This window comes from Onychomys torridus, chromosome 7 (genome assembly GCF_903995425.1).
Source record: "Onychomys torridus chromosome 7, mOncTor1.1, whole genome shotgun sequence".
NCBI lineage: Eukaryota > Metazoa > Chordata > Mammalia > Rodentia > Cricetidae > Onychomys > Onychomys torridus.
Window position 1 is genome coordinate 47,764,842 of NC_050449.1, and position 14,884 is coordinate 47,779,725.

Genomic DNA, 14,884 nt, shown 5'->3' on the forward strand with positions numbered 1-14,884 from the left:
CTGACTGATTAAAGCCCAGCCCCCGTGATGCCATCTGAGGTGAAAACCTGTCACTGAAAAGCTCTGAGATGAGCCAGCTGTGGTCAGACATGGTGGTACGAATGTTTAATCCCAGCACTCAGAAGGCAGAGGCAGGAAGATCTGTGAGTTCAAGGTCAGCCTGGTCTACAGAGTGAGTTCTAGGACAGCCAGGGCTTCATAGGCCCTGTTTCAAACAAACAAACAAACAAACAAACAAACAAACAAAGCCAACTGAATAGCAGGTAGCATAGACAAGGTTGAGGATTGGATGGGAACTGATCTAAGTGAATTCTACAGCGCCTTCCAACCTGGGATTATTTTGTATTCCTTTAGAGCAGTGGTTCTCAACCTTCCTAACACTGAGACCCTTTAATACAGTTCCTCATGTTGTGGTGACACACACACCCTCTCCCTCCCCCCCCCCCCCCCCAACCATAAAATTTTTTCATTGCTACTTCATAACTTCAAATTTTCTACTGTTACGAATCATAATATGAATATCTGTGTTTTCCAATGGTCTCAGGCAATCCCTATAGAAAGGTCATTTGACCCCCTAAGGGGTTGTAACCCACAGGTTGAGAAATGCTGCCTTAGAACAATTATGATGGAATGTAACATGGTTGGCATAAAGTAGGATGTTCCAGATGTGGTTTTAAAACTAGAGGGAGTGCTGGAAATCTGACTCAGTTGGTAGAGCCCTCATCTAGCACACACAAAGCCCTGGGGTTAGTCTGGTCTCATGTACACCAGGTGTGATAGTGCACACCCGGGAATCCCAAAGGGAGGCGGGAGGATTGCTGTGAGTTTGAGGCCAGCCTGGGCTATACAGTGAGATCTTAAAACACAAACAAACCGGAGGAAAGACTTTGCTATCCCAGTGAGTGACTTATCAGGAATTAGTCAAATGAATGGGGCCTAGGGAGGTGGTGGGTGGGCGGTTACTTTGATGGGGCTCACAGAAGGGACAAGGAAGGGGCAGGTGATTATAGAAGGCTGAAGATTCCACATCATCTTGGTTATGGACAGTGAGAGGAATGACGTGCTTGCACTCACAGATGCTCCTGGCTCTTCCCTGATGTCTGCAATCCCACTTTGAGAAACATCACAATTAGGCAGTATCTTCAGGGGATGCTTATCAAAATGAACAATTATTTCTTGAGATAAGGAATCTTGTATATGGTCAATTTCTAACAATGTCTTTGTACACCCACTTTCCTCTCTCAGAACCCTGGATACTGTGTGCTTGTGACTTCAAGTCGCTCTTTTTAATAGATCTCCTGAAATTTTCTACATAAATAATTGGGCTAGCTTCAAATTAAGATAATTTTAATGTCCACTCTCCAAACAGTGAGCTTTGTATTCCTTTTTCTCTGGAATATCATGCTTTCTACATCCAGTAGAATGTTCAAAAAAATGATGAGCATGAATAACTTTGCCTTGTGCCTGATATTAAGAGAAAGGTATGTAGCCTTTCACCGGAAAAGATGATGTCAGCTGTCAATTTCTTATAGACTTCTCTTTTGCAGGATGAGGAAATTCCTTTTTATCCCTAGTTTGACGAGATTTCACTGAGACTGCATGCTGAACGCCACCAAATGCCTTTTGCACCCATTGAGATAAGCTTTTCCTTACTTGTCAATACACTGAATAACATTTACTGAATGACTCCAATTCTGGAGTCTATGGTGTCAGGCAGATAGCTTCAGAACACATTTAGGGTAACTTGGAACATGGTCGTTTATTTTCAGCTACAAATTAACCTTTAGAAAATTTCCCTGAAAGCTGAATTCTAGTGTGTTGCCTGGGGTATTGGGTGGAGCCCTGAAAAAGTCTTACCCTAGTAGTGGGACTAGATTAGTCCCAGGAAAGGTGGCTGTGGACCCACAGGGAAAACAGTAACAAAATAAAAAAATAAAAAAAAAACAAAAAACCAAGCCTAGAAGGGCCAGGCTGATTTGCAGTCAACATTAACTAACCATCACATGTTGACCTTATTCCCATATTTTCTCATAGTTTCTTGTTGTCACAACAAAATGGCTAACAGAAGCGACTTGAGGAACAAAAGGTTTATTTGGGCTGGCAGGTGGAGGTTACAGTCCATCATGGCGGGGAAGTAACAGGAAGAAGTGGAGGCAGCTGGTCATCCACTCTCTGGTGTCGGTTCAGCCTCACTTACAACCACCATTTCTAAATTTGGCTAACACTGCAGTGCCTGCCCAGCCTACCACGCCTTCTGTTGTGAGAAATAGAGAGCGCAGGTGCCAGTGGCTCACCTTCTGTGGGGACAGTGCCTCGCTCAAACTGTCCTCGGCTGCTCGCTCCTTCCCTCTCTTCACTCACTCTTCAACATAGTGGCTCAGCCAGATTCCCTAAAAGTCATCCCCCAGAGCCTCTGGGAGACACCATCCCATAATGAGCGTATAGGAGCATCGCTGGAAGGGTGGTGAAGGGTTTGTGGTTGTCTCACAAAGCTGGTCTACAAAAACACAATCATTACAAAGTGAACCAAAATTGTGTACACACGCCAATATGCCAACCCTCCTCCCCCACAGGGTTACCTGGAGCTACAGGAAATCCAGGTGAAAAGGGAGAGAAGGGAGACGCTGGTGAACTGGGCGCTCCTGGAAATGAGGGCCCACCGGGGCAGAAAGGTGAAAAGGGAGACAAGGGAGATGTGTCCAACGACGTGCTTCTGACAGGTAGGCTGGCCTGGGTTCTCTTGACACCAGGGCACAGAGACCTACCTACCTTGTTCAATCCATGGGCTACCCTGATGACTTTGATCTTCTCTGGCCCTCTGCTCTGCAGCAGGTTCTGGAATTCTTCCTTTCCTTGTTTGCTTGAAACAAGGTCTTCTGTATCCCAAGCTAGTCTGGAACTCGCTATGTAGCAGAGACTGACCTTGCCCTGTCCTCCTGCCTCCACCTCCCAAGTGTTGGGACTGTAGCTGTGTACCATCATGCCCAGCACGGCATTCTGTATTTTCAAAGCTGTGGAGTCTGTCCAGGTGCACAAGTCCGAGTCTGGTATTTAACATGAGTAATTGAACTCATTACCCTGGTGGATAGGGTGTGGTGGCTCCCGCCTGAAATCCCAAGCTTGGGGAGGCTGAGGCAGCAGAGTTGCTTCAAGTTTGACTACACGGTAAGACCAAGGTCACAACGACAGAGGCAGAGTCTGGCTAGGCTCATGGAGTTTCACTGCATTGCTTTCAAATGACAGGGGAGCGTCTCCTCACAGGCATTCTGATTGGCTCTGGGATTGGATGGTAATCAAGCTCCTTCGACGACCAGGGTGTAGCTCAGTAATAAAGTGCTTGCCTAACTCGCAAGAGGCCCTGGATTAAATTCCCTAGTACAAGGAGAATGACAGGGATGGGCACGGGGGGGGGGGGGGTACAGGAAAGGAGGAACGTTAGGAAGAAACAGAGGAGGTGGAAGGGGAGGAGGAGACGGGAGAGGAGAGGAAGAAGAAAGGAGTTCCTTCGGGATTCTAAGCAGTCAGAACTGGGATCCCCTGGAACTGCAGTAATGGAGGCCAGGCTCTGCTGAGAGACACTGGAGCTGGGATCCTGCCCTAGTCTCTTATGACCTTAAGTTAACCACTACTCCCTAGCAGAACTCTCCTGAGAGGACCCCACTGCCACCTCACAGAGGGACTTGGAAGAATGAAGGGAAGGTTGACAAAATTCTTGGCACAGATCCTGCATAGACTGGATCATCAGGACCTACTATGGGCTCATCTCTAGGAAGGGGTACACGGTGGGGGGGGGGGTCTGGTCCAGAGCTGCCCACTTATCTTTCCCTAATGGGAAACCATCTCCATGAAAACCTTTTCTGTTTCTCCCTTTCCTTCTCTCTAGGTGCCAAAGGTGACCAAGGCCCTCCTGGACCCCCTGGACCCCCTGGACCCCCAGGGCCTCCAGGCCCTCCTGGAAGCAGAAGATCCAAAGGCCCTCGGCAGCCAAATACGTTCAACAGCCAGTGTTCAGGTCGCCAAGCCCTGCCCCCAAGGAACCCACTCCTTGTGCTAATAATCCCTCTTCCAGACTTTGTGAGCAAATTTTGAAATCTAGAGATTTTGTTTAGATGAGATTCCTCCCTGCAGTATGCTCCCAGGAAGTCTGAACACCTACCCTGGGCGTGAGGACTGTGGACAGGCCAGCTCTGAACCACCACCCCTCCCTCTGCACTTATGTCCATGCCAGTTTTCCCTCTTGGCCATACAAACCTCTCCCTGCTCCCTGGAGCGTGTTTTATTTGGTTTGTTTTTTAATTACTGTTACAACTAAAGAACACAGTGTTGGGGGGGGGGGGTGCACGCCTGTAATCCCAGCACTGGGGAGGCAGAGGCAGGTGGATCTCTGTGATTTCGAGGCCAGCCTGGTCTACAGAGCTAGTCCAGGACAGGCTCCAAAGCTACAGAGAAACCCTGTCTCGAAAAACAAAAACAAAAACAAAAAAAAGAACACAGTGTCACCAGGTCATCTGAGGGCAGCATCTTGAGGGCTAAGCTGTTAACTATAACAACAAATTCCTGAGAGAGTGAAACACTGGAAGATGGTGGAGCAGTCAAACTAGTTAGCTCCCTGCAGAGAATAATTAAAGCATCTCCATCACTATTCTTAGTGTGTGTGCTGGGGGCAAGTTGAACCCAGAGCCCCATGTCTACCATGTCTAAGCTATATCTGCTGTCCTCTGCCACTCAGTGGCAGATAATATTGCCAGTGTTATATACCTAGTTCTTCTGATTCTTAGATGTAAAAGGGTGTTGGCATCCTTGTGTCTGACTTACAGATGGAAAACAGACAACCAAGGAGCTACCTAGCTCAACTCAGTTCAAAAGTTCCTTAGAAACAAAGGATCATAATAATGGAAAATACTTCAACAGTGGATTTAGAACTTGAGAGGTTACCCAGAATGCCTTTCCTGTCTTAAACCATGAGGGACAACTTGAGCTGTCAGCAGATATGGAGGAGGACCCTGACCTGGGATTCTCTCTGACTTTCTCCAAACAACCACATTGTTTGAAATAGTGTTCTTTCTAGATGTTTTCAGGGAATGAACCCAGCTGTCAGAATGAACCACTACTGGGCAGTGTAGGGCTGGGGATTGCTATAAAGCAAGCAACCAGGAAACATGGTGGATATGCTTAGGACTTTGCAAGGAAGTGGAGGTTATAGATATAAACACCATTATGACAACAGCTTCGACTGCTGCCATTTTAGGTGAGACATGTGCCATACCAAATGATGACACTTTGGTGGGAAAAGCTGATGAGAAAGTAAATGAACGCCATTCTTCACAAACAGGTACAAACCCTGAGCACGCTGGGCTGGGGTGGCACACTGGGCTGGGTGGGCCTCAGTGCTAGGGCACTTCACCAGCCTGCACGGACCCCTAGATTCAATCCCCAGCACCACACACAAACATTGTTTGGAAATTCAAAGCTGGAGGCCTTAATTGTCCTAACTGTCGGGTGAGCAACTTTCTTTTCTTCTAACAGAAGCCATGATCACTTCCATTGGAAACCCAGCCCAAGTACTAAAAGTCAGGGAGACTTTTGGGACTTGGATAAGAGAGTCTTCCAACAAGAGTGATGACCGTATCTGGGTGACTGAACATTTCTCAGGTACTCCCTCCAGAGATGGTCCATCTGGTGCTGTGATCTTATCTGTTGCCTATCTTCCTTTGGGCTTATTTATACCCACGTGTTTGAGCTCCCCACTAGGGTTGGTGTATGGCTCTTTATTTTAGAAAGTACAACTGAATGGGAAGACCACTTTCCTATTTTGGATGTGTTGAGTGCAAGCTTTGTAGTCCAGTCCCAGGGACATGACCACTGCAATGTAAACTATCCAGTTGGTTTTGTTTGTTTGGTGTTTTTGAGACAGGGTTTCTCTGTGTAGCCCTAACTGTCCTGGACCTTAGTCTGTAGACCAGGCTGGCCTCAAACTCACAGAGACTCACCTGCCTCTGCCTCCCGAGTGCTGGGATTACAGACGTGCACCACCGCCGCCCAGCATTCCAGTTTTAACATAAGAGGCAGAAGGAAATAAACAGAATGACATCTAAGGTTTGATCAAACAACTGTAGCATGGAAGTGATATGAGACAAATTACCACCACACAAGTACTAACCATATGGCTCTAAGACCTGGTGCGTTCAGGGTGATACAGCCTTAGATGTAAAAGACAAATTCTGTGTACACCGTCCATTGTTCTCTGAGTTTCATACCATCCTACGAAGAGTATTTCGGGCCAGGTTTCTCACATATTTGTTGGACAGAGCCCAAGGGAGAAGGCAAAGAGCCATCTCACAGCCATTTCCTTCCCATGTCTGAACGCTCCCCATGTCTGAACGCTCCCCATGTCTGAACCTTCCCATGTCTGAACCTCCCCATGTCTGAACCTTCCCAGGTCTGAACCTTCCCAGGTCTGAACCTTCCCAGGTCTGAACCTTCCCAGGTCTGAACCTTCCCAGGTCTGAACCTTCCCATGTCTGAATGCAGGACCAGTCATACTGTTCCCAAAAGCTGTGACTGAAGTGGCCAGTTGTAGCAACAATGGCCTCGTTCTGGAAGGGTCTGACAGTGCACACTGCCTGAAAAAAGCTAAGAGCTGCTTCTCTACCAAGCTGAGGGTTTGGGGCTCAAAGGAAAAGAGAAATGCTGACTAGGAGTAGCCATGGTCTTGGCGGGTAGCAAGGGGTGGGAGCCAGCCAGCATAGCTGAGCCAAGTATTTGTTCCTGGGATAGATCTGTGCTGCCTGATTTTATGGCTACTGTAGAGTGGGGTGGGCGGGGCGGGACACATGTTCTCTCAGTAGCCCGACTTTTCACAGGCAGGGCTGTGAGGGCTGGGGGGTGACAGCCTCCCCGTTTCTCTCCTGCAGGAATCATGGTAAAGGAGTTCAAAGACCTGCCAGCACTTCTCAATAGCAGCTTCACCCTCATCCACCTCCCACATTACTTCCATGGCTGTGGGCATGCAGTCTACAACAACTCTCTCTACTACCACAAAGGCGGCTCCAACACCATAGTGAGGTGAGCCCTTGCACCTCTGTGCCCCGCAGTGTCTCCTCACAGGTCTCATACCTGTCTTCTGCAGTTCTTTAGATGTGTTGGGGTGGTCCATCTATTCCTCCGAGTACTGGAGATTAGTCTTGCGCCACCACCAGGCTTGGGTGAGCTGATTGGGTAGGGAACCTGTCCTAAGCCTGGATCTATATCAAGCCACAAGCCTAGAGCAGAAAGAGGGCCTGCAGACACCTCCCCCAGCCCCATGGGGCTAGAGAGCAGTATAGAATTCCAGCACTCGGGAGCTGGTACTGCCAAGCCCCTCCCAAGTGCTTGCTCTTTTCTGGTGGCTTTTCAGCTCAGTTCGGGTTGTCTGGTCTGTTTCTGTTTGCCGTGCTTCCAAATGCCTGTCTCAGTCACACACATGCCTTGCCTTCTGCGGTCTGCTGCTCAATGGCGCCCTCTGGTGTTTTCTTTTAGCCTAATATTCTAGATAGACTTACTCCCAGATTTAGGTAGCACTTGAATCGTAATTCACTTTTTGATACTATTTCGGTTTGGAGTCTGAGAAATGAGACCCCCGAAGCTAAGGGACAGGGAATTCCATGCTGTGGTTGTATTTATCAGCCCCTATCGGACAAGAAAATTGTCTTCACAACCTTTGTTCTATCTCTTCTCAGCTGGTGACTTTTCTCTTAATTTAAATTGTCTTAAAAAAATGGACTATCCAGAAAACTTAGGAGTTTTAAGACCCAAATCTAGGAGTTAGAGATGTATCTCAGTTGAGAGAGTGACTGAAACTCTGGCTTTGATCTCCAGTAGTGCAGAACCTAGGCTTGGTGTTGCTGTGAATAATCCTAGCACTTGGCAGGTGGAGGCGGGAAGATTAGGTGTTCAAGCCATCCATCCTCAGCTACATCGCTAATTTGAGGATGGTCTTTAATACCACACTGCTCTCTCCCTTTGCTTCTGATAGCATAGGCTAGTCACTGGCTTTCACAGCCTTGCTGCCTAGAACAGCACCGAAGAGCAATGAGAAGAGGAGCTGCCTGGAGCTTTCTGGCCTGGGTCCGTCACTGATCATTCAATTTTATAAGGATCCTAACAAACCTCCTGTGCCCACAGACATGGCTACTCATCTCTAACTCATTTTTTTTTAAATTTTTTTAAATTCAGATTTGAATTTGGCAAAGAGATACCCCAGACTCTGAAGCTTGAAAATGCTTTGTATTTTGATCGAAAATACCTCTTTGCAAATTCCAAGACTTACTTCAACATAGCTGTGGATGAGAAGGGCATCTGGATTATCTATGCTTCAAGTGTAGATGGCTCAAGCATCCTTGTAGCACAGCTGGATGAGAGGACATTCTCTGTGTCACAACACATCAATACCACGTACCCCAAATCCAAGGCTGGCAATGCCTTCATAGCTCAAGGAATCCTCTACGTCACAGACACCAAAGATATGAGAGTCACGTTTGCCTTTGATCTGTTCAGAGGAAAACAGATCCATGCAAACTTTGATTTTAGAATGTCCCCAACTGTTCTTGCCATGTTATCATACAACATGAGGGATCAGCATTTATACTCATGGGAAGATGGCCATCTGATGCTTTATCCTGTGCGGTTTTCAGCAGCAGCATCAAGCCAGCGATAGGCCGCTGCCTGTTTCTTCATTACACTCCACGTGTTCCCTAGGGCTTGTTCGAGCCCAGCAGAAAGCTTGTTTGTAAAAGATATCCAGGTACTCGGAGCATAACCCCATGCCACAGGACTTGTGCAAGCAGCGACCCCCCTTTAAACTGGGTTGCTTAGATAGCTACAGATTGGAAGTGGAAATGGCTAAAATCTCGCGATTCTTCCTCAGACTTGGAAAGTTGGCTCTCTTCCTTGGGCCTTAGTTTCCCCACTGGTAATATGAAACACCTGAGTATGTTGATAACAATTTCCTCTACCTGCATGAAATTCTGTGATTCTTGGCTGATTATGTATTAGATTGCTTTCTGATTGGTTTTTTCCCCCTACATGTAAACACATTTATCTTCAGCTTGAGGGATGAACTCATCTGTAATGACTTACATTTGATATCTAGAGAAGGCTTACTGGCTCTTAAGGCTTCTAAGGTAACATATTTTCCATAATTTGATATTTTTCTCTGAAGGTGCACCTGTCACCACAGAATGGTCATTCTTTTTTGGCTCCTAAGTACAAATCCAAGATTAGTAAAACCCATGAATAGTTGCGGGCTCAGATCTCTGCATGAAACTGCATCAAGCCCTGCTAGGGGCCTGCCAATTTCTGATCATGCCTATCCCTTTGCTGGGAAGCATAAACACGCATTCCTCAGCTCATGGCCACTTCTGCCAAGGCTACAGGATTGCTATCAGAGTGTTAAACACTAAGTGGGCAATAACCTGGTTAGAACATGGTGGTTTTTCAGAAGCGAGGCATCATTTGCAGTCACTTTCTAGAATGAGGGATGACATCTGGCTCAAAGGCCAGAGCCAGTCTATCCCCCATTCCTGCAAGCGCATCGCATTCCTGCACCTAAGAATCACTCTGAGACCATGACAGCCATGAAGCATGAAAGTTCTAAAAATCCCACATTACTACCCAGTGCTTACCACCCACAGAAGTAAGTGAACCTCCAGTCAGCAAGGTATTCTCTCGCAAATGGTTCTCAAGGTTTGGTCTGTTCCTCTTGGACAGTAAAAAAAAAAAAAAAAGATCTAGTTTCATTGGCTCCTACACACCCTTAAACAGGCATGTTTCCTGCCAAGCCCGTCAGCCTGGCACTGAGTTCCAGGCAGGGCCATGGAGGTCAAGAAGGAGCTGAGAATTTCATTACCCCCTGAAGACAGGAAGAGAAACAACAGAAACTATCCAGGAAAGACTGGACAACAATTTGTTCCAGTGTGTGTGTTCTGAAACATCTTCTCTGGGCCCAAACCCATTCTCGGGGACCTGTGGCCTGCTTTGATCTTTTTAATAGAAACACTTTAAGCTTGGGGTGTACATATTTAACTATTTAAATTTTCCTGACCTCTGCAAACACCCAGGCAGCTGTTAGTGGGGCACTGGCTGAGTTCCCAAGCTAATGGGTCCCAAAGCTTCTCCACTTCTCCACTGGTTGGTCTGCCAGTTGTCACAGCTTTTGAAGATAGTCTCTCAGATTCAGCTGTTGCAATGAGGGGTTCTCCTGTTTTTTCATTGTCTAGTGAATGCTATTGTTCCTTTAAAGTACAAATATGTGATACTGTTTCTGAGTACAGTAAACCTATATATAAAAATAATTCCCTTACTATTACTTGGTAGTAATGCTGAAAATAGATACAATACTAACTAGACATATATCACAAGCAAAATAGTTTAGTTATTGAATTAGCTTACACAGTTTTGGTATCTGAACTATCAAATATTTTTGTCTGGTTCCCCTCCCCCACCCCCACCCCAGACAGGGTTTCTCTGTGTAGTTTGTGATGCCTGTCCTGGATCTCTCACTCTGTATACCAGGCTGGCCTAAAACTCACAGAGATCCACCTGGCTTTGCCTCCTGAGCACTTGGATTAAAGGCGAGTGCCACCACCTCCTGGCATCGTCTATTTTGGGGTGGTTTGTTTTTAACAGGTTATTTGTTTACCCAGGGATCAAGTGATCTTCCTGTGTCAGCCTCCTGAGTGCTGGCACCACAGACACAGTGGCTCTTTGTTTCTCTTAACTGTGGGTGAGGAACCATCCACTCACTATTAGAGAAGCTCAAACTGAGATTTTTACGTTTCTTTTTATTGTTATTTCTTTTGCTATGGTAGATAGTAGGATTAGAACGAGTAAGGTTGATTGAGGTTTAATGACAGTCTGTCTTTACAGAAGAAGAATTAAGATTTTTTTCTTTCAAACAGTACTTCATTCTATATCACTCAACATCTACATACGCACACACACATGCACACGTATGCACACACATATAGGTGTTTCAGGCTCACTGCTGAAATAGGAAGCAGAGCCTTGTGTTTTAAGTCAAGATATTATTCTAATCATCCCCACTGTCACTTAATGCCAGCGCTGTTCTAAAAGCACTTTGCTTCTCTCTGTATGAAATCAAATAATTCTTGAATTCTTCTCAAATCTAAAGTAGATACCGTCTCACTAGAAACCATACCTTCCAGCTTTGGAGCTAGGCCAGACACATCAAAGCATTTTCTTTGAACTGATATAGAGTCCAGCTAATGTTGCACAGGTGCCTTTGGCCTCAATGCATCATGAGGCAGAGGTGATGGGACAGGAGAAGGATTCTAGGCTGGATGCTTCAGGTCAGTTCTGGTCTTGGGTTCCTTCAAAGTCTCTTTACCAAAAGGTGAAAAGTCAAATGAGAAAGCACAGTTCTAGAAAAGTCAGCCATGGTCTTCCAGCCATACCAAGTCCACTCGACCTTTGCCTAGCCGGTGTGAAGCGCCCTAAAGGAGGAGTGAGGGACGAAGTTCCTCCGTTCTCACAGTGCCGGGTCTTGTTTCTCACACAATTCCCATCTGTAACCACAGATTCCAAATGACCAGCAGATAACAATTGTAATTAGTAAAATAAAATTATCCTGAACTTAATCACATGTAGAAATAAGTGTGTTGTTATTTTTATCTCTCTATGTATATATGTATGTATACATATATGTATAGGTATGAGGTAGAATTACAGCTGTTGAGTACCACAATGGGACTGTCACTTACTGCGCTTTTACAGGTATCTTGCCAGCTGGTCACTGTTGTGGTTCACAGGTGTCACAGCCCGGTAGGACTTACTTGCTTCCTCCCTTTGCAGCTGGCTTAGTAGTTTCTGGTACCATGGAAGTCACTGGGGAAGAGGCTTTCAGGTGAGGTACAGCTCAGATCATCCAACTCCTGTGTCCTAAGTATGTGGTATCCCAAGTAATCAGGACTTGCCTTCAACCTTGGAGAAGCAACTAAGCACAACAACAGTCTATTATTTGGGAGTCACTTGGACTACTTTGACAAGCCATTCAAAGGAAGTTTCTTGTGCCTGGTACTGGGATTGGTTCTTGTGGGAAGGACTGTCAAGCTGCATGACTTCTTTTAAGCTCTGTGTGTATCTACACACACATGCACGTACACCTATAGTATATAATTTTAGTGTAATATTCCTTGAGGCTTTACCAAACAACCTTAGTGTTATTTGTCCCTCCCCCACACCTCTGTATTGACCACATCCCCAGTTGGAGACCTCTGCCCATCTTTCCATTTTCCAATTCCTGTCACCAGTATCCTACTCTCCCCTCCCAACCCACAACCACCATCTATGGTCCTTTTATACTTTCCTGGTTTCTGTGGCTACTCCATGTTGTATATTCACATCTTAAGATTTGGAGCTAGGACCTGGAGATGAGAGAAAACAGGTGGTGTTTCTCTGAGTCTGGGTTACCTCACTAAATATAGTATTTTCTAGGTCCACCCATTCATGATTACATTTTTCTTTAGCACTGAATGGTATTCTATTGTATATATCTGCCACATTTTCATTACCCATTTATTTGTTGGAGGACATTTAGGCTGGTTCTATTCCTAGCTATTGTGAATACAGCGGCATTGAACATTGCTGAACAAGTTATCTATGGAATAAGACGTTGAGTACTTTGGGCATATGCCAACAAGTGGTATTGCTGGGTCAAAAGACAGACATTTTTTAATTTTTTGAGGATTCTCCACACTGATTTCCAGAGTGGCTGCACTGATTTTTATTCCCACTAATAGCAAATGAAAGTTGCTCTTTCCCACAACTTGGCAGAAACTGTCCATGGTTTTGTTGATCTTGGCCATTCTGAAATGAAATCTCAAAAGTTGTTTTAAATGCTAAAACTGATGGACATTTTTGAGGTATTTCTTAGAAATATTAATTCTATCAAGAACTCTCTGTTTAGACCTCTAGCCCATTTGCTTCCTTGATTCTATTTTTTTTTTTTTTTTAGTTCTTTGTATATTCTGGATATTAATCCTGTCAGATGTATAGCTAGAAAACAAATCTCTCCATCTATAAGTCTCTTGTTTCCTCAGCTATACAGTAGCTTTTTAGTTTTATGAGGTCCCACCTGTCAGTTGTTAGCCAGTACTATATTGTTTTTGTTTCTATAGCTCTATTGATGTATCTTGAAGTCTGGAATGGCAATCGCCCCAGTATTCATCTTGTTCAAGATTGCTTTGCTTGTAAAGGATCTTTTCTGGTTCCAAGTAAATTTTAGGATTTTTTTCTATTTCTATGAAGAATGTTATAGACATTTTGATTAAGATTGCATTAAATCTGTAAATTGCTTTTGGTAGGATGGTCATTTTTATAATATCATTTCTACTCTAGATGTTTATTTTCTCAATCTTCTTCTTTAAGAGATTTAAACCAGGCAGTGGTGGCACACACCTTTAATCCCAGCACTCGGAGGCAGAGGCAGGCAGATCTCTGTGAGTTCAAGGCCAGCCTGGTCTCCAAAGCGAGTTCCAGGAAAGGTGCAAAGCTACACAGAGAAACCCTGTCTCCAAAAACGAGAGAGAGAGAGAGAGAGAGAGAGAGAGAGAGAGAGAGAGAGAGAGAGAGAGAGATTTAAAGATTTCATTGTAGATCTTTTGCCTCCTTAGTGAGGCTTACTTCAAGATATTTTACTGTCTTTGATCCTGTTGTAAATGGGAATGTGTCCGTGACCTCTTTTTCAGGGTGCTTGTTGTTGGTGGATAGAAAGCTACTAATTTTTTAAAGTTGATCTTGTACCCTGCCATTTTGCTGAAAGTGTTTTGTTTCTAGTTTTCTGGTGGAACTTTTTGGGATCACTTATATGTATCATATCATTTTCAAAAAGTGTATTTATCAGCTTATGTATGTTGAAGCAACCCTGCACTTCAGAGATAAAGCCAGCTTGATTGTGGTGATCTTGATGCACCAGTTTTTCTGTTTGCGATTTTTCCCCTCCTATGTCTTTATCTATTTTAGGTATTAGAATAAAATTAAGAACAAATTTGGGATTGATCCTTCTTATAGTTTTTGAATAATTTAAGAAGTACTGGTTGTAGTTCTTTGAAAGTCAGGTAGAATTCTGCTGTGAATCTATTTGGGCCTGAGGGGTTTTTTGTTTGTTTGTTTGGTTTGGTTTGGTTTTTTAGACAAAAGGCTTTTTATTACTGTTTCAATCTCTTGTCTTATGGGTCTGTTTAGGTTGTTTTAATCTCAGTTTAACTTTGATAGTTTGGATGAACCAAGAAACTCAACCATTCATTTCAGGTTTTCCAATTTACAGGTTTTTAAAGTTTTTCTGTGTTTCTTTGGAGTCTGCTGTAATGGTTTCCTGCTCATTTCTGATCCTGTTAGATTTTTTTCCCTTTTGGTTACATGGACCAAAGGTCTGTTATCTTACTTTTCTTCTCAAAGAACCAGCTCTGAGACTTATGATTCTTTGAAACTTTCTGTTTCAGTTTTATTAATTTGTACTTTGTTATTCTTTGTTAGCTTCTCTCTCTCTCTCTCTCTCTCTCTCTCTCTCTCTCTCTCTCTCTCTCGTTTTGGAGACAGGGTTTCTCTGTGTAGCTTTGCACCTTGTTTTTTCCAAATTCTTGAGTTGCATCATTAAGTCATTTATTAGTAGTTTCTGATATTTTTTTAAATGTTAGGTACTTAGAGCTATAAACTTCCCTCTTAGAAGTGTGTCCCAAAAGCTTTGTTGTATTATGTTTTTATTTTCATTTGGCTCCAGAATATTTTTCTTTCTTGACTTCTTGGACCCATTCATCATTCAATAAAGGGTTGTTTAATATCCTTCTTAGTTTGATTTGCTGTTGATTTTAAATTTTATTGCATAATG

The 14,884-nt window shown here is 44.4% G+C and overlaps 1 protein-coding gene across 1 annotated transcript in view; it reads left to right on the forward strand.

The window, feature by feature from the left end:
* Gldn (gliomedin) overlaps window positions 1–10,509 on the forward strand; it is a 45,251-nt gene extending 34,742 nt beyond the window's left edge. Inside the window, exons 5-10 of the mRNA XM_036193427.1 lie at window positions 2,574–2,720; window positions 3,884–4,012; window positions 5,249–5,332; window positions 5,527–5,652; window positions 6,915–7,065; window positions 8,215–10,509. Of these exons, the coding sequence (XP_036049320.1) occupies window positions 2,574–2,720; window positions 3,884–4,012; window positions 5,249–5,332; window positions 5,527–5,652; window positions 6,915–7,065; window positions 8,215–8,695 (1,118 nt within the window). The 3' untranslated portion in view covers window positions 8,696–10,509. The remainder of the gene's footprint in view (window positions 1–2,573; window positions 2,721–3,883; window positions 4,013–5,248; window positions 5,333–5,526; window positions 5,653–6,914; window positions 7,066–8,214) is intronic.
* The last annotated feature ends 4,375 nt before the right edge of the window (window positions 10,510–14,884 follow it).